Here is a 23384-nt window from a genome sequence, read left to right as displayed (position 1 = left end):
CCAGCATGCAGCTTGGCTTAAAGACTTTACTATACACAAAGACAATTTCTATTTAATGTCCTTCCATGATATTGGAAGTGATCTAGAAATAAAGTCAGTTTATCCAAGCAGGGTCACAGACTTCATCCACTGCCTTCACATTCTGTGTGTCTGCAAACAGACCACTTCAGTATCTCATTATTAATCAGTATCTCATAAATTAATCAACAATCAGCTTTAAGCTCCTCATTCTTATTTCTCCTTAAAACGTGCTCTTCAATTACCTCCTCCTGGAAACGTCCTGTTTCTCTAACAATAAACTACAAGCTGGCACGCACTGAAATTTCACTTTCACTCAGTCATATTCAGATATTAGAAGCAGTGTCCCAGTCCTGTCAAGCCTCTTCTCAGGTTCCCACTCTGCACAAGAGAGGATTTACAGCAATGTCTGAGCTGGTCACTGCTTTTGCGGCAGCTCAAAAATCCTCTTTTCAGTTTCGCCTCACATGAGCATTTAGCTGCAACTTCTCCAGCCAACAGTTTCCATTCTCTGCATGCTGTTTCAGACACCAGGAACATTCCACAGTTGTCTGCAGCAGCAAGCTGCGGGCTGACAAACAAACACCAGGAAAACAGGAGATTAGGTGCCAGCCACATGCCACGCTGAGCTCAGCTGGGATTTGTGTCACTTGGTCTGCAGCATCACGCCACACTCTGCTCTGCGGGGCTGGGATGCAAAGGGGAGCCACAAACAGAAGCAGGGAGCCACAAACACAAACAGGGAGCCACAAACAGAAGCAGCGTTCCCTAAATGGGGAGTTGGAAAAGACAGTGAAGTTACGTAAAACACAACTTCATCTTGAGGCTGAAAGTCTCTGAGGTGATGAACTCGGTTATTTCTACTGGCAGCAATCAAACCAGGCAATACCCAATGAGAGAGCAGCTCTCAGAAGAGGAAATTTGGTTCTCAGTCCCAGAATGAGGAGAAAATGGAAAGAAAAAATTATTTGTGAATGGCCTGTATGGACTGACACACACGTGGCTACCCAAATGGATGGAGAACACAGGAGAATAAATAAAAAACACCAAGTCAGGGAATCTTAATAGAGCTTGGCTGTTAAAATATCATCTAAGGGCAGCACTGCATAACCAGGGGTGGTGGTGTGTCATTGGGCTTTGTTTTTAGATAATTTTAGAAAATTTCAACATTGTTTTATTATTCCCACTTAAAAAGAGGCAGATTGGGGCACTTCTTGCTTCATCACTGGCTTCAACTTAAAATCACTTCAGAAGGGCCTTCAGCAAGCTCTGGAGCAATAACTGCATTATGGTTCAGTTAAAAAATATGAAATCTCCACTTTGTTGAGGTTTTATCCTGCCTCACAGGGATCTTCCCTCCTGGGGATCAAAAATGTTCATTTTCTAGGTGGTTCCAGCACTTTGTGCTGAGCATGGCATAAAGGCAGGCACCGACCTGACTTGTTCCATAAAACCAGCAGGGTTTCTGAGCCTTAAGGAGCTCCCAAAGAGCACTGAAAGCTGACACCCTCCTGTCTCCATGCCAGCTTCTCCCTTTGGCAGAAGAGACCCTGGACAAAGCCCCAAAGTTTTAATGAGCACAGGCATCCTCCTCTCAGGGAACCAAAGGGCAGAAATGGTGACAGGGGAGAGGCTGGAGAGCAGCTCAGTGATAAAAAAGCTCCTTTGCTTTCTGGAGATAGAGGTTTCCTCTCTACCCTCACTCCCAGTCCTCCAAGGGGCACCAGGGCAGCACAGCCTTGCCCAGAATTCAAACTGGGAGTGTCCCCCTAATGTGCAAAGCTCTACAAGCAGAGCCGTGAGGAAAACCCGGTCACAGAGCTCATTTCTGCAACTCCAAGATCACAAACAGAATTTTCTGCAAGCTCTACATACCCCACATATCTAACCACTCAAAGGAAACAAAAAAACCCCAAAACCCAAAAAACCCAAAGCCTCAAAGCAAAAAAGCACTCAAGAAAGCACTGTTATATAAAAGACTGAGTGTAACAAATGTCACTCTAGAAAAGAAAATGTCTAACACAGAAATGCAAAAGTAGCTATTCTAAATTGTATTATATAAATCTAAAAAAAAAAAGACAACATTGAGGAAATTAGTTACCAAAAAAAAAAAAAAGAAAAAAAAATCAAGAACTCAACAGAGGTGTCTGCAATGTTTAAAAATTCTGGGCTATTTCATGCACTACTTTATCTCCAAAAGAGAAACAACATTACCAGCAATAATCAAACAGTAGCATTACTTAAGTAGTGCCTACCTATCTAATTTTCACTATTCCAGAAACAATACCATTCATTGAAAAGTAATTTTTTTTAGTATATTTTAGTATACTTTTAGTATACTTTAGATACCCTAAAACATATCTAAAACATATATTTTAAAGTGCAATAAACGACTGATACCTGAGCACAGTTCAAACAAGAAGTTGCTCTTGCAGATCACCACACCCTAACTATGCAATACTCTGCACAGGCTTATAGGCTCTGCATTAGTATGCCAAAAAAAAAAAAAATCACACAGGTCTTGGAAGCCAGAACAGCGTGGGCTGTGAGCAAGGAAAAAACCCCAACCCCGCCCCAAAACAGAAATGTAAATACAGAAAAACTTAGGCACCGCTTTCAAAGCTTGCTCTTCCTTGTCCCTCTCTTCCCCAAACCGCCGCGTCATGTGGTGAATGAAAAGGCTGTTTCCAGCATATTCAAGTAAATAAATTCAAAAGCTCACTAACTACACGCTGCTCTGGAACGCCTCAAACCTGCTGACAGGGGAGGCACGGCCAGAAAGCCTCGAGCTGGCAGCTGGTGTTATCTCAGCCCGCAGAATTCCCAGAAGAGGGGGAGAAAGGGCAGAAAACAACCGAAAAAAAAAAAAAAGAAAAAAAAGAAAAAAAGAAAACTGCAACAGGAACAGAACAAACCTCATGCAGGAGAGTGAAGGAGCAGGAACAGCTGACTCACTCGGTGGACGTGTGGCTCCTGTTGTGCTGCATGCAGGAACACAGGCTGCTCCTCGCTGGGGCTGTGGCTTCCGGGAGCTGCCGGCCAAGTCAAGCTCTTGGCAAGGCCCAGGGCTGAGCTGAGCCACACAATCCCCACCCAGCAGCACAGGGAGGGCACCCAGACCTGCAGGTTTGGGCTCCCACACTGAGCAGACCAAAGCCAACCCCTCCTGACCAGGGTGCCCCAGCAGGGACAGCTGGCACTGAGCTGGCACCACGCAGAAAAAGCACAGGTGAGGCTGAATTCAGCATCCAAAATGCAGAATTTGCCTCCCACCTTTTGGTTTTTGAGGAACCTGCTCATTTCCCCTCTGCCCCATTACAAGTTTCTAAATTTGGACTGATTACTCTCTGAGTACATGGATGCTACTAATTGAAAGTAATTGAGATGGGTTTGGCCACTTAAGGCCTAAACCTGACTGAGTAGGGTTATTTTTAAGCATAACAAACCCAAATGATCTCTATTCGTTTAGAAATTAGCAAATACTTCTTGAAATATTAATAGTGATCTGCTCTTGAGTTTCTTTCTGCCATATAATCAAATTTTCAATACCTTTGATATTATGGGAGAGGTTTTTTTTTGTTTTTTTTTTTAAAAAGAAAAAGCCCTGTGCCACTAACAAAACCTTCAGCCACTTTTTCATTATAGCCTCTGTATTGCCCTTTATCTTGAGCAAATAATAAGAAATAAGTCAGCCTTGGAAGGGAATTAGAAAGGGACAAACATCTGCAGACTGATGAAGAAAATATCCCACTTCTGAGTGAAGCAGAGAATTTTTACTTTGTGAAAGGGTTTGTGCTATTTTGGCCACTGCACAGCTCTACAAGTTGCAAATCTTGTATCATTACACAAAGCCAGGCACCTTTTGTACTCCAGCAGCTTCCAATTTTTAATGTTTAGGCCTATTTTTAGCGTGCCTCTGCCACCAAGAGAGCCAGCACTGTTCTCCACACTGGCACAGCCCTCCTGATTTTCACGTGCTGCCAACAGCTCTGAGGGCAACTCCCAGGAAGAGCCCCATGATTTGCCACAGCCCTGCTGCAGAACACCTATAAATTGTGATTTTGTGTCACGACACACACCCACCCCAGAGAGAACATGGAAACTAACTCCTCAGGCAGCCTGAATTGTTATTTTTCTGGATAATCTCAGATTTTAGAGGTAGCCTTTCCAGCCTTCACAATAAGACTAGGAATGTAAGAATAAATTTATTCTGTGGACATTCCCAAACAATCCTGTGACTTCAGATGCCTCCTGCTCAAAAATTTCTTCCTTTAAAATAAGGTGCATCTGCAAAGCTCACAAAATAAAAATCTGGTGGCAGTTAATAAGGTGTAAAAACACTGACAATAAGTGTCACTTTTGATGATAAACTAGATAAATTTGCCTGCTGCAAAAATAGTAGGGATTTCACTCAAAGATAGTTATCAACTTCTCTTCTTTTTTCTTGTTTTCTTGTTTGTTGCATGAGAAAGCAGAAAGAATTCCCCTTTAAAACAATGTTAATTTGGGTGCCAGCTAAAAGTAATTAACCTTAAATTTCTTAAATCATTAAGGTCAAGAAGCCACCTCTGAAAATTAGAAATAACAATAATTATTACTGCATTTCCACCACTGTTGTTGAGTTCTCCCAGCACTGCTTCCATAGGCCATGGAAGTAACACAGATTCTCACTTCTCCAAGCTATAGCAGCCAGACAGAAAAAGAAATAATTACTCATTAGGAGCAATGCAAAAAAATCTGCTACATAAAAAGCAGCAAAACTCCATCTGTTATCAGCAGAAATACCATGTAAGAACACAAAGATCCAGGAAGGGTGGCTGGATCCAGCTGTGTTCAAGTATTAGTTCCTTCTATTAATAGACACGATTGAACACTGAGGTGGAAATTGGCTTTCCTGGTGGTTGTGGAACTGGCAAAATCCTCATTAAAGGCTGTGAAAGGGAACACAGCAGCGCTGGCAGGAGAGGGAGGAGGTGAGTTCAGTTTTTCCTCCCCACTGCTGCATGCCAGTGCTGTCAGCCATGACCGGGTTTGTGCACCTTGGCAGCCAGGGTGAGCACGGAAGAGGCTGCTCTTAGGCAACCCAGTGAACATTCCTGATGATGACAGCCTTTCCTGAGCCTCCCTTGCCACTCCATTTACCTGCCAAGCCAGGAGCTCACTGAAAACCCACCCTGGTGCAAACCAGCAGTGGAACAGTGCTCCCCCATCAAAGAGGAAAGAAAGGTTTCTCCCAGAAACAAAGGAGTCAGAACACCTGCCTCAGTGCAGCCTCTCTGAGTTGTCCACTTGGGGTTGAGTCACACAAAACCTGGGCACGTCCAGGTTGCTGACTGAGCCTCTGAGTGGCCTTGGTGCAGGGGAGGAGGCAGGAGGGGCAGCGCTTCTTGCACCACAGGGACACTTGGGCAGACAATTAACACCCCTGCGAGAACACAGGGAGCAGAGGCAGTGACTAAACACTGCCTGCAATTCCAGGAACTCCAGAGTGACACAACAGAGAGCAAAGCCACGGAGAACTGCATTCCTGATGGACAGTGTATGAAAACAAAGCCAGGCAGCCGAGTGCCCTCCCTTGGACAATCACACACAGTGACAATCCTTCCCCACACACGAGCTCCTGCACCTGAAAGCCAGAAACCCCAGAAGAAACAACCTGTGAAAAATGCATGTATTTTATGATTGGCTTTTCGCAAATATTAAAATGAATATTATACATGTTGTGTTAGAAAGCAACGCTGTATTAATTTTTTAAGTACTGTCTTAAATATAGTTTTAGGTTATAAAAATAGTTAAAATAGAAACTATGCTATGTAAGATGCTTTGTTTAAAAGAAAGGACTTGCAGCGAGATAGCAGCCACAGGACACCTAGATCTTTCAGAGAAAAAGAATTTATTGCCTTCTTATCACAAGAAACAAACTTCTTCCCACCTTGGAGGCACTGTTAGGATTAGAGGGAAGAAGATGGCACTGACCAAAGAGAATCCTGTGTTTGAATGGAATTTATGCATCATGTATGAAGTGTATGAATATGCAACGGGCTATTGCTCTTAAGGGTTAATCCTTTGTTAACGTGGGTCCTTTTTCAGGCTCGTGATGCCCAGAAAAAGGCATCCAGATGTCCGTAACTCTTTGTTTTTTATTGTCTCATATTGTCCTAATTCAATTTGTCCAAATTGTTATTACTCTAATTGTGTTACTATTTTTTAACCATTTTATTACTATTAAACTTTTAAAAAATTTAAAAATTAGTGATTTGCATTTTTCACACAAGCCATCAGCTATTATGACTTTCCAGCTGAACGAAAAATTACTCAGGTCTGTTGTGCAGGCAGCAAACCCCCTCTTGGCTCTTCAGTTTAATTTCACCATAAGGTAAGAATTGATTAAAAAAATAAAAAGCATGAGCTTGAGCAACTCAACAATCCCACCTCCCTTGCCTCTGGTAAGGATTTAGAAATTTATCTGGGATAAGTAATGACAAGTATATACTACTGACCAGCAGAATTATTAAAGCTACATCAGGGGGAAATAAATAATACAAGAAACAGCAGTCACAAACTGTCCAAAAACTGGTGGAGTATTTCTAACTGCACTAAAAGATTCAATCTGGTTTCACAGGAAAGCAGAAAGTGCTGTCTTGACTTTTCAAGAAATACTTCCCTTCCTGTAAAATTCCTGTTTTAAAAAAAAACCCCAAAACCCTGCAAAATTATTGTTTTCAATAGATATTTTTAGAGACAAAATTAAATGCAGAAAAGAAAACAGCCAGACAAATGGCTTGAAAAAAGGTACAGGTGGCACAAACTACAGTAAATCTCTGAGTTTTGCTCTATTTTAAGTAACACTAGAGGATCACAGGAGATTGTTGAGAGTAAGAGTTACAATTAACAGAAGATTTAGCCTAAGTAAAAAAAGTGGAAATGGCTGAACTGAAAAGGGCGAACTTGAATTAGCTGCTGATTAAAAGTCAATATTAGATAGTATGAGGTGAGTATTTTCATAGTACATAATCTTTACAGTAAGTATGATGGAATGTCACAGAAAATGAAGAGTACTGCTAAAATACATAATCTATGTTGCCAAAACCTAATACACAGCAATTCCTGGCAATTCCATTGCATTATTTTCATGACTCTACCTTCCAGTTCCTAGGCTTAATAGCATGTATGAATTGTGCCTTCCACACTTAAAACTACTTTCTATTTATCATAGAAAGAACATATACTGAAAAAAGAAATAAAAATTAAATGTGTTAGTCAGCAAATTAGATGTAAGCATCCCTGGGACCATGCAGCTGGTGACATCCAGGTTGAGTAGGAGGGGTAAACCTTGGCAAAGTGCAAGGAATAGAAAGAAAAAAAAAAGTAAAATGTTGGGCTGTCTTTAGTAATAAATGGGAACATTGAAAGAAAGGGAAAACAGAATTTATACATTTGTCTCCTCCTCCTTATCCTTTGTTCTCACTGAGTATAAAGGAAAAATAAATTACTTAGGAAGCATGCAGATATCTTTAGGTGTGTTATGTTACAAAAGCACTGATTGAGAAAGTAAAAAAATCCCATTCAGAAGCAGAAACACTTCCTGCTGCTAGGATCCTTCCAACAACAGGCTCCCTCCAGACATGGAACACTGGGGTGGATTCCCTCTCAGCCAGCTCCACATCTTGGGTGTGAACTGAGGAGCTGGAAAGCCCGTGGCTCACACATGGGAGTGAAGGTGGGTTGAGAAATATGTCAAAAGGTGCTTCTCAAACATAGAATTTCAAGGTAATTAAAGGAGAGAACACAGTACCAGAAGTAAAAAAAGACATTAATATTGTCTGCACTGCTGACCGGCACCCAGCTCACTCTTGAATGCTGCCACCAAAATGGGCCCAGTCTGAGTTGTCCCTGGACTGCAGCTGGAGTTAAACTTTACCCCAAACTTCACTAAATTCCATCAAAAAATGTTTATGTACCTCAATAAAACACACTGCTGCTTCTCTTTTAAGTGATTTGCATCCCCTGTGACAATTATGCACACAACAGTGGCTACCAGGTGCAGCACCAGCAAGAGCGTTTTCAACCCCCTTCTTCAACACCCTGCAAGACCTGAGCACCCTGCTTGCCCTCAGAGAATATCACCTGCCCTCCTTGGCCATTCAGCTTTAAAATGCTGCTTGAATGGTCAGCTGGACTGCTCTGGGGGCAACGAAAGCAAAGACAAGCTGTCAGTTCTTCAAACTCACCAAGTTGAGAACAGAACCCCCCAAAAAATATGAACACCTCAAAGTGAAAAAAGAAACACAGCACCCCCAAAAGTCAAATAATGAAGGTGCCCACTGGCATCAACAGGGCCAGGATTCTTTTAAATAACTGGGAGACTAACAAAGAACATGTCAAAGGGGAGAATTGTTACCATTTATTTCCTCACCATGTCAACACTGGCATTCTGCTGCCTTGTGCTCCCTTTTCCTTTCAGGCAGGTTACAATTTCTAGCAAGTCATGAGGAGCACCCCTGTGGTGCTGAATGTGGGCAAACAAATAATTTTCCATCCCAATGCAGGATGGAAAATAGAGAGAAAAAAGAGATGGAATCACACCACATTCTCTTCACTTGTAAAAACATATAATAAAAATATAATATAAAAATATATAATATATCAATTTTTATATAAATATTAAAATTTTATTTATTGTATATATATATATATAATATATATAAAAATATTAAAAAAATATAATAAAAACTAAGAAAGTATCATTTCCTTAAGTACACACATTACCTTAGCAGAAGTAGCTGCTCCACTTGTCTCTGTCTTGGGCGGCTGGCTGACATTAGCACTTGCTTGTTTCTTCTAGAAAAAAAAAATCACATAATAAAGGTCAGAAATGTTGATGAAGGAAAGGCCAAGTAAAACTGCAAAGCAAACAAAAAAAAAACCCAAATGAAATCAAAGTATTAAAAAAAGAAAAAGCACACTTAAAAATGTCCCCCAAAACATTTTTGCAAGGCGAGTCATAAAATGAATTCTCCTACGTAACTTTAATTCACACAGGCACATTTCAGAGCTCAGAAATGTGCACACCCAGAACAGCCTGAGTTTTCCAGCAGTGTTTTATGGACAACACATAAATCTGTGCCATTTCCTGTGGCACGGCGACTCCATTTTAAGCTAACAGTTAAAGCAACAGTATCTATACAAAAAGAATCATGAAAACAAGACGGGCAAAGCTGTTGCTGCTCAGACAGAATGTGAATGACCACCTAGGGCATAACATCCTCAGGCAGGGAAGTAAAGATACAAAGTTAATGGCAAAATTATGGTTTTTTTTCTAAGAAGCACGAGATTCACAATGCAATTAAAGATTTCACATTTCAACAAGCAGGGCAGGCTGCAGAAGGACCAGAGATTCAACAAAGTCAGAAGCACCAGTTCTCAATGGATGGGACACAAGAACTGTAACAATCTGGGAGATCCAGAGACCTCTGCCATTCAGGTAATTCCACCTGAAATTCCTCCTCTTCCTGGGTTTTTTTGAAAAACAAAAAGCTTGAGCAAAGATGCACATTCAGCAGTCACCTCCAGGGACGAGGCAGAGGGACATATACACAAGATTAACAAAATATGACCCAAATGAAAGCAATGAAAGCAAAGACAAGCTGCCAGTTCTTCAAAATCACCAAGTATCCACCCAGTAAACAGAACCCAAAAAATATGAACACAAAATACGACCCCAAATCTGGTACCAACTGAAACTAAGAGGGATCTTACATCCAAGATCACACTGGAAATAAAATGGCATCCCAGTAAGACTCCACAGGATGCTGCAACGCCCTGTTTTTTGCAGGCTAACACTGTTTTTTGCCTATTGAAAGGATGTTAGGAGTGCTCCAGCCCAGGACTTTCCTGCTCAGCCACTGAGCTCCAGTGGTGCTGCCCATTACAGACTGGCCCAGGCTGAGGGATGTGGTTAAAGGAAAAATCAGCAGCAAGGCCCAGAGACACCCTAAAAATACCCCAGAGGCACCTCAGAGCCTCACCACAGCTCCCTCCATCATGAGTCAGTCAGGTTTGTATCCATATTTTCTCCACACATGCCTAAGGGAGCAGACAGTCTCCTTGCACATATTCTGCAGTTCTGGTTAAAATGAGCATTTTTAACTCCCTAAGGAAGGGAGCAGTGCTCCAGCTGAGGTGGTAATGATCCTGCATGCAGGCGATGGAAGTGTGATACATTTCTAATTTTGTAGAGCCAGTCCTGAGATGCAGAACACCTTTGGCTTTGTCTCTGACACAGTGCACTGAATGCTCTGTAATGAGCATTACCCACAAATCCTTCAGCTTTTAATTAAGTTGTCCAAGTGACTCAAAATCTGAAGTGCTTGCCTCCCCTTTTTAAAGAGAAAAAATAAAAAAAAACATGAAGTCACCATAAAACAATAATAAAAAAAAGAGCAATACTCAGAAGCAATCAGAATTGTGGGCACACCTTCAGCACCACAGATCTTGACTGCCACCTAATGCTCAGGGTTCACAGTGTTCAAGTTTTACCTTCAAGACTATGTCTGACAGAACTGTGATGAAAATACCACAGAAACACAGAATTCCACAAATCCATAAAGTACTCTTTTAGAGAAGGAATTCTTTATGACACCTTACCAACACACTCAAAAATTTCAGACACTAGGATAGCTTTCCCCACCTCCCAGCAAGTCTGAGCTACCAAAAAAGTCCCCAAAACCAAACCAAACTAACAATTAGAAAAAACAAAACAAAACCAAACAAATAAACATACAAAAAGCCAAACAACCCCCCAAAATTAAAACCAAAAAGAACCCCCAAAACCAAAAAACCCAAACCAAATAAACAGACCAAAAACCAGAAACAAAAACTCCCAGCTCCCAAATCCCCACCAAAAAAAAAAAAAAACCAAACAAGAAAAACCCCCAATGTTCCCCTAAAAAACAATAAAAACAACCAAAGACAAAATCAGAACCAACTAACAGAGTGAAATAAATCCTTGCTCAGAGTATGAAGTTGTGTTAATGAACAAAACAGAATAAAGAAAAAATGTTAATGCCAATAATTATTTGGTGGTAAACCAAACAGCAATAAAATATAGAGAAGAAAAGATAACAAACAAATTCTCCTCTGCAACAGAGAAAGACTCCTTGGAGATAAGCCATGTGGAAGTTGAAGCCACCATATCAAATGAGCATCACCCAGTGAATACTGACCACAGCAGATGGAGTAATACATATTTTAGTTCCCAGAGTCATCTTGCAACAGCAACTTCTTTGGTATCCAGGTATCCCTTCTTACATTTGCAAAAGCAGAACTGGCCACATCATTCAATGTTTATCACTCAATGTTTATCATTCAATTCAGGTTTATCCTTCTTTCCCCTTGATTAAATTAAGGATGTTTGGGTGTTTCCCAAGATGTTCCCTCCATGCAAACCAGCTCAGATATCCTTTATTGACAAACACATCAGAGCTGTTCTCATCTTCTCTCCCTCCAAGAACTGGAAGAGTGTTTTTCTTCTGTGACATTCTCAGACACAAACAAGTGAGGAATTGCCTTGCAGCTGTGCCCACACCTTGCCTCCCAACCTGACATCAACGGAGACAATGAATTATCAAATCACAGCTTCTTTATGGAATGAAATTAATGGGTTATGGACCTGTAAAGTTTTGTGTGTGAAGGAATAAAAGCTGTGGCATGGAAGTACTCAGAATTTTCTCTTCACTTTGGAAGCAGTGGCTTCCAAAAGGCAGAGCACTGTTTCAGAGTGGAATATTAATTCTGCAGGTTTAATAAGGGGGAGATGAAACGTACATTTTTTTGCTAAATGGATTTGCAAAGGAAGACATGTGTTAGGACTGGTGTCCAGAAAAGTGGACTTAGTGCTCATTTTGGATGACAACATTCAAGTGTTCATTGTAAGACTGCAGTAAGAATGCTTACAGTACACTTGTCTTGAGGCGAAAAAAAAACCCACAAGAGGGAAGGATGTGCAATCTCTGTTCTGCAAACGCTTTTGACAGCCATCAGCAGCATTTCAGCCTCCCCCTATCAATCTTTCATTCAAGAACAGCTTGAGGAGCAATCACCCTCTATTCCTTCTGAAGGCAGACACTCACATTGCAACAGCTCACAGCAAGTGCCAGAGTTTAACTGAAATAATGTTATTTTTCAACTACCTTTGGCATTTCAGCCAAAAGAAGCACCAAAACAGAAAAGGGAGAGAGCTAAAGAAGTTGCTGCTGTGCTTCCCAGAACCATCCTACACCTTTACTGAGGATGGATTAAGGCCACAATCCCCTCTGCCAGTGCCAAGGTGCTGTGAGGCACAAAGGGGAAGGAACACAAACAAACAATGCAGATATAAATAAATAATTTGGTACCAAAGTAAAAAGAAACCTCACAAACAGTGCAGAGAAAACCTACCCATGCTCTTCCACAACTCAGACCAGCAGTGGGCACCCCAACGAGATTTTCACTAGTCATGATGCCTTTACTCAGCATTCACGCTTTTTCTGGATAAGGGATCCTAAGTGGAAAGCCTCAGGATTAAAAAGCACCCCAGACACACTGATTTCAGAGCAAAGAATCAATTCCAGAAGGATGGAGATGCTTTAGCACCAATCATCACTGTCATCCTTTCAAAGTAAAGAATATATTTCCTGATAAGTAAAGAACAATGAGCTGAAGAAGCAGCACAGGTCCTGCCTACATTCCTGTGAAGAACAACTCGAAATGCCAGGACATGTTAGAGAGGGTCCTGTTTCACACCACACCTGGTGACTTATGGCCTCACTCTAAGCTGGAGCTTCCAATTTCTATAATATATGACTCTCTCTTCCTTTTCCCTATCACATTTTTTCATCCAGACAGCAGCCATGCACAGGCTGGGCTTTTGCTCAGACACAGAATCTCTCCCTGGCATTTCCCTCTGTGGCAGTAAAAACAGAACAGATCTTTTTCCACATTATTAACACGGATCAACACAGAGCAGGGGGATTTCAGAGCACAGCCACACACAGTGTGAGCACTTGTTCTGCTCTATTTTCATGAATTTCATGTGGCTGTGCAGCAGAACACCCTGTGCCCCAAGGGCAGCCCTGTGACAGGCAGCACTGACTACAAGGTTAGGACAGCAGGACCATGTGCCTCATCACAGTGCAAGAGCTGCCTTCCTAATTTTGATAAGTTTTATCACTCCTCTGTCTCTAGCAGTGGTCAGCAGCAGATAGGAAAGACAACAAAACCAGTTATGTTAAAACAGTTCAGGTCTATGCTGATGTTTCTTCTAAACACTCTTCCAGACTCAATCTGTGGGCCAGGGATTTCTTAGTTCAGTGTATATAGTGTTTTATAAACCATCCTGGGTTTTTCCTCAGTGATTTTGAGCCATCTGCCCTTGAAAGAATTTATATTTTAGCATCCAAGAGCTTCCAGAGCACTTGGGCCCCAAAGGCCTCAAAAGTGGAAGTGATCTGAGACTGGTAGAAAGGCACACACACAGATAAGCTGAAGACAATGCCCAGATGGGAAATAAAATAAAACCACACCAGCTGTCCCTCACATGCTGACAAACTGCTAAAAGCCTGGGCACACCAGGAAGCAAGGGGAAGAAAGGAAATTTACTGTTCCATACCCTTTGCAATGGCATGCTGCAAACGCATGGCTCAGATCCACAATGTCCCATCACAGTGGGAGAGCAGAGGGACAGATCTGGGAAACCTGCAGCACACCACTCCCTTCTGCTGCAACAAAATGCCACAGCTTCACCTGCATGAGCAACCAGCAATTGCAACTGCTGCCAATTCTCTTCTGTTAATACCTCCCTGTTATTATCGGTGCTTTTATTTGAAGGGATGGGACTACAGTTGGGCTAAGAACGATTTATTGCCCAGATAAACATCAGTCTCAAAGGCTGAGAGATTTTAAAGAGCAAGCAATTGGCCATAGCTCAAAGTAGTCACAAGTTCTTTGTTACAAGACCATATATAACTTTCTAATCCAATGGAAACTTGCTACAAAGTTTATTTTGCTTTTTAACCTATCCCTTTTACTTACTTCTGTTGCAACGAGTGTACTTTTATCCAATGAGCTACTATCACACCTACACATGTTTCTATTATAACTTAGTTTACATTATAACTCTTCTATTATAACTTAGTATACTCTTCTTATTACAGCTTAACTTCTTATATAATTACAATTTAACTTCTTATTATAACTTAGTTTATATTATAAATTCTTCTATTATAACTTTGTTTAAACTTACAAAGTTTATTTTGCATTTTTAACCTATCGATTTTACTTACTTCTGTTGCAATGAGTATATTTTTATCCAATGGGCCACTATCACACCTACACACGTTTCTATTTTAACTTCTAAACTCCTAGCTTACCCTATACAATTACATTACTACGCTATAAACCCTTCTTATCAATACAGTTTCTTACTTACTTAAGGCCTACTCGCAACTATAGAAATCTAAATTTATACTTTTCCTGCTTAATGTCTGTGTACTTTATCTTTACATCAATCTAAGTTTCTTCTTAGAAACTTAGATCAAATCCCGTAGTGTCTGTGGAAGTTTCTGTTTTTTCATTTTCCCCCACAAATAACATCCACAAGGAATGAAAACATTTCAGTAAAGCTGAAATGAGATTCTCAGCTGTTTGGGGTTTTTTTTTTGAGATTTTCAGCAAGTGATTGTCCCTAGAAGGTGAACTCAATAAATGTAAGGTTCTAACAACCAAGACATCAAGATTTTAAGGCAGATTCCTATGACTTGAGTCTTTATCCTGGAGCAATGCCTAATGCAACACAGCACATATACTTTTATTGACACTACACTGATGAAGAACTGCCTTTATTTCTTTTCAATTACATACTGTACAAGTTTCTATCTACAGCAAACCTGCTGTGCTTTCCTCAGTCTACTTTTAAGTCTCCCTTGTCTTTAAGAAGAAAGGATTAAGAAGCCTCTTCTACACCCTAACAGTATTGATGCAGAGTCCCTCTTGATGCTGTGGCTAACTGGCATCTCCCACTCAAAGCAGTGTCAGGCCCTTCCTAAATTTGCTTTTTAAAGCTTCACCCTCCTTCTCTCACCCCCTCAAGACCACATACCCAAAGAATCTGAGAGACAAGAGCTGTTTGTTGTTACTTTTTGTTAAACAACAATACTAATTCTACTGTTTTCCTTTCAGTATGGATACAAGCTCCTCAAAGACATCAGTATTTTCATGTAATTTCTCTAATGCCAAACCTTTTCTAGCAGACAGGTGAACAAACTCAATATTCTAGACAACACTGCCCAAAGCTCTCTACAGACACATTATAAATTTCTGCCTCCAAAATTGAAGACTATAGGAATTACCTCTGACTTTTAAATAAAAAATAACATTGCAGACTCTTGGGAAAGCTGTTGAAAGATTCTGAGTTGTTTACTCAACTGCTTAACAAATCAGAGTGTTTTGGAGGTAGGTGTGAGTCACAGGAGAGTCAATGCCCCTCAATGGGTCTCTGGAAGAGGTTTTTGATCTATTTCCAATTTAAGGACTTAAAAGTGAAAATAGATCAAAAACCATGCAGAGTGCATAGAACAAATGAAACACATGAAGAAATTCACAAAAGTAAACATATATGCAGTATTCTAAGGACTCAAAAAGCAGAAGTATCCGGACAATAAATTTTAGCAAGAGTCTTGTTTTTGCTGGAAACAGATCTTCTCAATAAGAGATCAGAAACATTAACCCCAGAACTCTGAACCACAGGCCTCAACTCCCACCCTTCCCACAAAAAAAATGTCAGCACTGCTCTAATAGGAAGAACAACGTGCAGTCAAAGAATATGGCACTAAACCAAGATTGTATAAATGCACAATGGCATTTATGAAAAAAACCCACAAGCTGTCTGGAAAGGAAAGGTGGAACATATTCTCAGGCTGGAGAAGTTTTCCTTGCTTTCTGGACAGGAAAGAAAAGCAATTGCTTGAATCATCTACTTCAGAGGACTGTAACAAAAGCATTCACTGACCCTGATTTGCAGTGCAGTCAAACAGGCTCAGGCAAAGTTATTTCCCACACAGCTTCTGCTGAGGATGGATGAACCATCAGGTGGAAAGCATCAGGGAGCACTCCCTCCACCTGTGCTGCTGGGCAGCTGAAGTACCAGGGCCATCAGATGTGTCCCACACTGTCCCAGCACTGCACAGCAGGCACCTCACTGAGGTAACTTCCATGGATACCAAGAATTAGGTAAAACATGAACAAAGCAAAAAAAAAAAAAAAACCATTTCCAGTAGGCTGCTGAGCAACACAAACAAAACTAAACATTCCTGGGATGAATAATGACTGTCTGGAGTCACCAGTTTATTGTCCAAAAACTACTTTGCTATCAAAAGGCAAAAATCAGCGCAGGAGGAAATTCATTGCCAACTTTTCTTAATATATCCAAACACTTGTATTTACCTCTTCCACCTCTGCTTTTTTCTCTCCTGCCTTGGAAGAAGCTTCATTTGCCTTCTTGTCACCATGCTGTGAACAGAGAAAATAGATGAGTAGTTATTTAGACCTTAAGTCTTATCTTCCACACAAAGAAATTCTCAAACTTTTTATTTAATGCAAGGATGATTCCTTTCAGCAACCACAAAATGACAGCAGGGAACACTTAAAGTTTTTCTTCTCACTAACAGAGGGGATTTCTAAAGGGCCTGCTGGATAACTTCAAGAGAAATCAGTCATAAGGCCATGACACTTAGGGCTGTACATGACTGTTCTTGTGAAAAGTTCTGGAATATATTCAGCTTATCTCTCATCCCTCACCAGCTAAACACTCTCCAGTTCTGACATTTTGGAAATGTCAGAACCACGGGCTGCAAAGAGCTCTCAGAGGGACCAACATGATGTGTGCAACCCACTCCAACATCTGAATTCCCCTCAGACACACTGAAATGTTTGTTATGCCCAGCCCTCCCCGCCTGAAAGAAAGCTGTCACCATGATTGCTGTAATTCTGGTGCTGACACAGGGAAAAAAAAATAAATGCTCCAACAGTTCAGGCACAGGTGCACGTTAGGAAATACAGTTCTTCCAGGATCCCTGAACCTCCTCCATCTTTTCTTTGCTCTTCCTTTCACTTAACCTCATGCACAATCCTAGCAGTTTCCCATGTGCAGCAATGCAAAGAAAATCACATTTTGCTCACTGGTACCCAGCATGTTGGAACTGTCTGCATCTCTGAAAAGTGGTGAATGTGGTCCCTCAAAACATCTTTTTTCAAAAATAATAAAAGCAAAATGCATAAATTAATATAAAAGGCAACATAATAGAGCTACCCTCTAGTATCTCAGCTGGTACAACTTCCCACAGCAACTGAGACATCTGGGAGGGAGGATTCACGTCTGGTTTGTTTCGTTAAGTAAAGACAGGAGATGATTCAAGACCCATTTATTCCCTTCTGTTTTCGGAACTGAGCAGCAGGAGGTAGAGCCTGCTAATCCACTAAGTAATGAGTTCCTGCAGATTTTTCTTTACATGGCTATAGGGAGAAAGCAATGATCCATGTATTACTGCACTATCTTCAACAGAAATCAGTTCCAGCACATCAGCAGGAGGAAAAAAAGTACTACAGCAGGCTGAAAAAAAATACTACAGCAACAAAAATTTCAGTAATTGTTTTGGACAACCTCTAACAATTCAAGTTTTTAAAATGAGTTTGGTTATGACTAAGACACTCAACAAGTTTTAAAATTGGAAGTGCTCTAGTCATGTTCCAAATGTGCCTCTTCAGAAGAAAAACAAGCCCCATTGGTTGTCTATTCAGGTAAGAGATTAATTGATTCACTGCTCCATAATAGCACTTCCAGTAGAGACACAATTTACCCAGCTATCTGTGCAGTTTACTGCTACAATAAAAGCACATTGCACACATATCGGTAAGAGCAGTGCCAGTGAGTCTCCTGTTGCTCACAGAACAGGAATTTCAGAGCCAGCACTTGCCATAAGGCTCAGGAGCTAAAGGAGAACTCTGCTGATCAGGCTCTCTTCTTGCATGTGTACCCTCAGCATCAAAATGCTCCAAAAATCAAGTATTATCCTCAATCCAGCTATTAAATAATAATAATTATTATAATAATCCAGCTATTATTTATCTGTGCAGCTTCAGTGCCCAGAGAGGACACAGAACATACCAGGACAAGGACCACAACTTTGCTACCCTTAAACTCAAGCCAGAGAGACACCAAAAGCATGACATCTTCCCTCCAGAAGGCAATGCCAAACAGCATCTAAAATAAAGAGACTTTGACTCAGAGGCCAAATATGTTCATTCCAACTTAGGGAACAAAGCACATATGGTCAGACCAAAGTAGTTTTGTTGGTTTTTTTCCCCAGTAAGTTGAGTAATGCACTGTGTACACATAGAGCCTTGATAATTCATTCCCTGGCCTCAGACCATAAAACAGCCTGTGAAAGTTCTGCCTTGCAGGAAAATCTGTCCTGTCCCGAAGAGGTAACGTGGGAAAGCAGAGCTTCACAGTACACCTGAGGAAATCATGCTGGTTCCCTGAACAGTGGATGCACAAGGTATGATGAGGGACCCCATTTCAATAATGCCCTTCAACAGCTCTTTTCTTATCTGGATTTTCCAGCTTTGAACCCTCCGCTAAAAAAATTAAATATACAAAAATAAATAAAATAAAAACAAAAACAAAACAAGCAAAAAACCCCCAACAAAACAAACAAAAACAAACAACACAAAAATTAAAAAACTAGCAAACCAAAAAACCACCAAACAAACACAAAATCCCCCAAAAACAAACAACAAAAAACAACAACAACAAAAGAAACAGGCAGTAAATCAATCTGCTTAGTCAGAAGGCTAAGCTCAGGTTTTGTGGGACAGTGCCCATCCACTGCTCATTCATATTCACAACTGATGACGACAAGCTGACTTTTTCTTTGGGCACTCTTTCCTTTTCCTGCTCATCTTCCCTTACAGTGCCAAAGATTCAGATTCATCACCAAGGCAGTGGATCAGAGCAGCTCCAGCTCCCTCACATCAACAGTGGGCATACAGCTGACGTGACAATTTTAGCTTAACTCATGAGCTAACAATTCCTTGCAGCTTTTAAGCTCAAAATATTTTCCAACCTTACTAACTAAAAAAAAACAAAAACAAAACCACACAATCCTACCCATAATCACATGTTCACAAAAATACATAAGTGCCATGAGCAAGAAGGTTTACCCTGAGATCTTCATCCTGTTCTAAAGTGCACAAAAATGTCACCACACTATTAAGACACACCTTTAAACTTCTGACTCAAACAGCACTCATAAACTAGAGAGCAACTGGTGAAATAGCACAGAGAAAATTACTGACAACTGAATAGACACCTATGTGCACAAAAAAACCCTCACTAAAGGCTTTGCTTGCAAGAAATTCCCTCCAAACCTCAGGAGATTCAGAAGGCATTAACAAGCTTGTGGTGTAAGGCCACTGCACAGCATCTGGGAGGACGTGCAGCAACTGGGTAAGAAGTGAAGTCTTGCAAGATTCTCAGCAAAAGTCAATCAACTCAGCATTACAGACATTTGAGGAGATGGGAATCTGACTTTCGCTCTCAGATGGAATTGGGAGGAAGGCAGAGATCTTTGGCACTGCTTGGAAAACTGTCAGATGCAAGGAGTTGCCAGGGGAGTTACAATCCAGCCAAGTGAAGAATGGAAAGGTGAAATCCAGACTCTCATTGCATCCAACCCCAGCTTTGGGGTAAAACCTTAATCTCCTTTGTGTCTGTTCCTCTCACCCTCCTCTCCTGCCTCTCCTACCTCCCCATGCACGGGAGAGGACTCCAGTCCCAAGGGCCAACAACCACAGCCAGGGGTTCCCAAAGGAGCAGCTGTGGGAGCAGTTTTCTTACCTGATCACACACGGCCATATCTTGGTACCTTTTCTTCCCCTGGATGCAATGACACAGAGCTAAGGATGCAATGACAGAGCTAAGGAGGCCCTTTAAATACATTCCATAGCTTTGTGCAGTAATTCTCAAACTTTTCCCTTTGTGACTTTGTGCCACCTCCACCAATTTACTCATTTGGGTGAAGATTTAGATGTTTGAGTAGAGCAGTTGTAATTATCCAAGTCAGTCTGACACTTATTATCTCTAACTAGGAAAAAATAAGTTTTTCATGCAGCAAACAAGTGTGTGGTATCAAGATCACACTGTGCTTTCTGTCACGATTTTTACTTATTCCTTCAGAACATCTGCAAGTGAACACATCCACTGAAGCTTGCAGTGATTTGACCTGACACAGTGACTGATACCTGAAAACACTTATCCAAGCTGCACGGAGCAATTTAAAAGTACAGTTATCACTTCAAGAGGTTTCATCTTCCTGATCACATATTCAGGAAGTGCATTAAAGTGATATCTTCTCTGAAACCAACATTTCACAACACACGCTTTCTGTAAAACTTTAACAGAAAGCAAACTTCTTTTTCTTTTCACCATTCCACACAGAGACCAGCTGCTTCCTCCTATGTGTATTGTAACATGTCATAAAAGTTTCTTAAAGGCTTTTAAAAATCTTTTAAAGCAGTCGCGGGCTCGTCAAAGTGATGAGCAGGGACTCAAGTCCACCCAAGCCACACGGAGCCGTCAGAGGGCTGCGGTTTGCTCGGGGAGGGTCAGGCAAGCGACGGCTCCTCCCGGCCACCCACCTGCCGTGCAGAACGCGCTCCTGGGAAAAGGCGCAGCGCAGTTCTTCCCAAAACAGCAACATTCCCACACCAAAATCCCGTCTCACTCTTTCTAGCGCGCTTTCATCACCCCGCGAGCCTGCGTTACTCAGGCGACGACCACAGCGCCAAAACCCCCAGTTTTCTGTGTCGCTTTCTGACAGCGGATGGGATGCGGGTGCGCAGCGCGCTGACTCGAACCGCTTTTTTTTTTTTTACATTATTTTTAAAGGCGCTGTCTCGCCTCCCTTCTCACCACAACCCCTTTCCTTTCTCCCTTCTCCATCCCCATCGCTGGGGACCGTCGGGAGCATCGGAGCATCCCACCCGCCCCATCCCGCGGGGCTCCCGGCTCCCCACACGGGTGGTCCCAACTCCCCACCTGGATGATGCCGGCTCCCCACCGGGGTTTTCCCCGCCCTCACTCACCATGGCGTACCACCAGCGGGCGAAAGCCATGGCGCTGCTGCTGCTGCTGCTGCTGCTGCTGCTGCCCGCCCTGCCCGGCACTGCCCGGCCCGAGACGCGCCCAGGGCGGTGCCGGCGCGGAGCCGCTCCCCCGCCGGGCCCGCGGGGCACCGGAGGCAGCCGGAGCGGCATCGCCGCCCTCCTCCTGAGCAGAGCCCTCCCCGCACCCCCGAGCCCTCCTTACCGCCGCGGGCAACGGCTGCCAGCCCGTCCCGGACATGCCGATCCCGGGCAGGAGCGGCTCCCGGTGTCCCGCAGCTCCACGGGCGGCTGAGGCGGCCGCGGGTCCCTCCCCTTCCTGCCGGGGCCGAGCCGGGACAGGGGAACCAGGGGGGCCGCCGTGGCGAGACTGGGATTTCTTTAAGACAGCGCTGTTTTGGGGGGTGGGCGGGAGGAGCGCGCAGATTTTCTTCTTCTCGCGAAAGTGATTCCCCTTGGGGAAGCGTTTGGGCGTCGACAGCCGAAGCTAGGCGGCTCCAGGCTCCATGGTAGACCCCAGCGAGGGTTTTGTCCTTCCCCCGAGATGGAGCTTGGGGGCTCCTCCGACACACGGCTCCTCCACCGGCTCCTCTGCCAGCTTGCGTCCAAATTGGGCGCCCTGTTCCTATGAGAGCCTCCTTCCCCAGCCTTGGCATCCTGGCTCCTGCACCATCTTCTGGCTCCTGTGCCAGCTCCCCAGAGCTGTGCCACCCAAGCAAGCTTCATCAACTCCTTCCCACCACACAAACAAAAACGGCTGGTTTGGAAATTGGCCGTGCATCCTGTGGCTTGGTGTGGTGCTCGCCCTAACACCCAGGGGATTTGTTGAAGGCCGGGTTATAAAATGGAAAACACAGGTGTTGTGTGCAGAAATGGGCACAGTTTGGCCAGATTGTCTTGCCAGGTTCTGTGCAGTAGGAAGAGGTCAGAATTTGGGGTGTTTTGTGCCAGGGAACCCCAGGCTCAGGCTGGGTGGGTGGAACAGTCTCGGGGTCTCTAGCTGGTCACTGTCACACCATGATAAGTTAGAAAGTCCTTTTTCTCAGCTTGGCGGTCAAAGAAGAGTCAGAGCTCTTAATTTCTCAGTCTCAAGGTTGTTTATTGTATCTTATTTATAAAATTTTTTCTCCTGTCTTGCTGAGGTCCACTCAGCAGGACAGTCCAAGGCACTCTGCCTGCCCTCAGGGCAGTGTTATCTTTTTATACTAAAAACTACATGTACAATATTTACAATTATTTTCCAATACCTATCACCTATGTTAGACAGTGAGCTTCCACTCTAAACCAACCCAAAAGTGCCAACACCACAGCAGAAGATGGAGGCCAAGAAGAAGGAGAAAGGCTGGTCATGCCCCAATTCCTCCATCTTGCTCCCCTGAACCCCCATTCTAAAAACCCCAAAAAATCTATTTTTCACTCAGTGATAAATTCACTATCATTCTACTTAAACTTTCGTGGCTTGTAATTCTTCATACAAGGTTGGTAATTTTTTTTTCCAAGGGCTAAATCAAAGGCACAGGGGTCTTGGGCTCTGTGCCAAGGTCTCTGAGCCCCCCAGACAGAGGCTTGAGTCTTCCAGGGAATTTCCTGGATTCCCACAGAACAGCTGTTGGAGGAATTGCACTACTCTGGAGGGGTAACAGCAGCAGCTCCTGAGCACATCCTTGGGTCAGGAGGCCCTGTCTGAAGAAGAAAGAGGGAAAAAGTCTCCCAGTCTTCAGGGAATGCTCCTCAGCTGCTTCCTTGAGGAGCAGGCAGTAGGTTAATCTGCGTGGTTGGACGCCTGTAAACCCAATTAGTGCCCACGCCCTCGGCTGTCAGACAAGTGGGTGAGGCCTCCCCTCGAGGTCTTGGGAGAGGACTTTGTTCTGCAGAGAGAGGGGGAATGTTCAGAGGGATCTGCCTGAAGCCACCCCTGCTTTTCCTTCCTGATCTCAGCCTGGGACACTCAGCCAGAGGAGGTGGAGGGGCTGGTGTGTGCAGGTTTACCTGGGGTCACTCTGACAGGTCCAACAGATTGTGCTGCATTCCTGCAGCTGGCTGCAGGCAGCAGACCCTCCCTGCTGGCTCCAGGCAGCCCTCAGGGAGCGTCCCCCTCCTCACTGCCTGATGACAAACAGCTGGAGCTGATGGTAATTGGAGTGGTGGAGCTGCGCAGGAGCAGGGCA

General features: G+C 43.0%; 1 protein-coding gene across 7 annotated transcripts in view; it reads right to left on the bottom strand.

Annotated features, from left to right (window-relative positions):
• CAST (calpastatin) overlaps positions 1-21895 on the bottom strand; it is a 54110-nt gene extending 32215 nt beyond the window's left edge. For 2 of the 7 annotated variants that reach the window (XM_074532507.1, XM_074532508.1), the window contains exon 1: positions 2974-3333. In XM_074532507.1, coding sequence (XP_074388608.1) covers positions 2974-3318 — 345 coding nt within the window. In that variant the 5' untranslated portion in view covers positions 3319-3333. Of the gene's footprint in view, positions 1-2418; positions 2495-2629; positions 2801-2933; positions 3334-8787; positions 8860-16497; positions 16564-21198; positions 21386-21421 lie in introns of those variants that run through there. The other 5 variants (XM_014270104.3, XM_014270105.3, XM_014270108.3 and 2 more) reach the window with 5 other exon arrangements.
• Between the last annotated feature and the right edge of the window lie 1489 nt (positions 21896-23384).

Source organism: Zonotrichia albicollis, chromosome Z, assembly GCF_047830755.1.
Source record: "Zonotrichia albicollis isolate bZonAlb1 chromosome Z, bZonAlb1.hap1, whole genome shotgun sequence".
In the NCBI taxonomy this organism is placed as follows: domain Eukaryota; kingdom Metazoa; phylum Chordata; class Aves; order Passeriformes; family Passerellidae; genus Zonotrichia; species Zonotrichia albicollis.
Note: the sequence above shows the minus strand (reverse complement) of the source record. Positions and strands in the feature narration are given on the sequence as shown.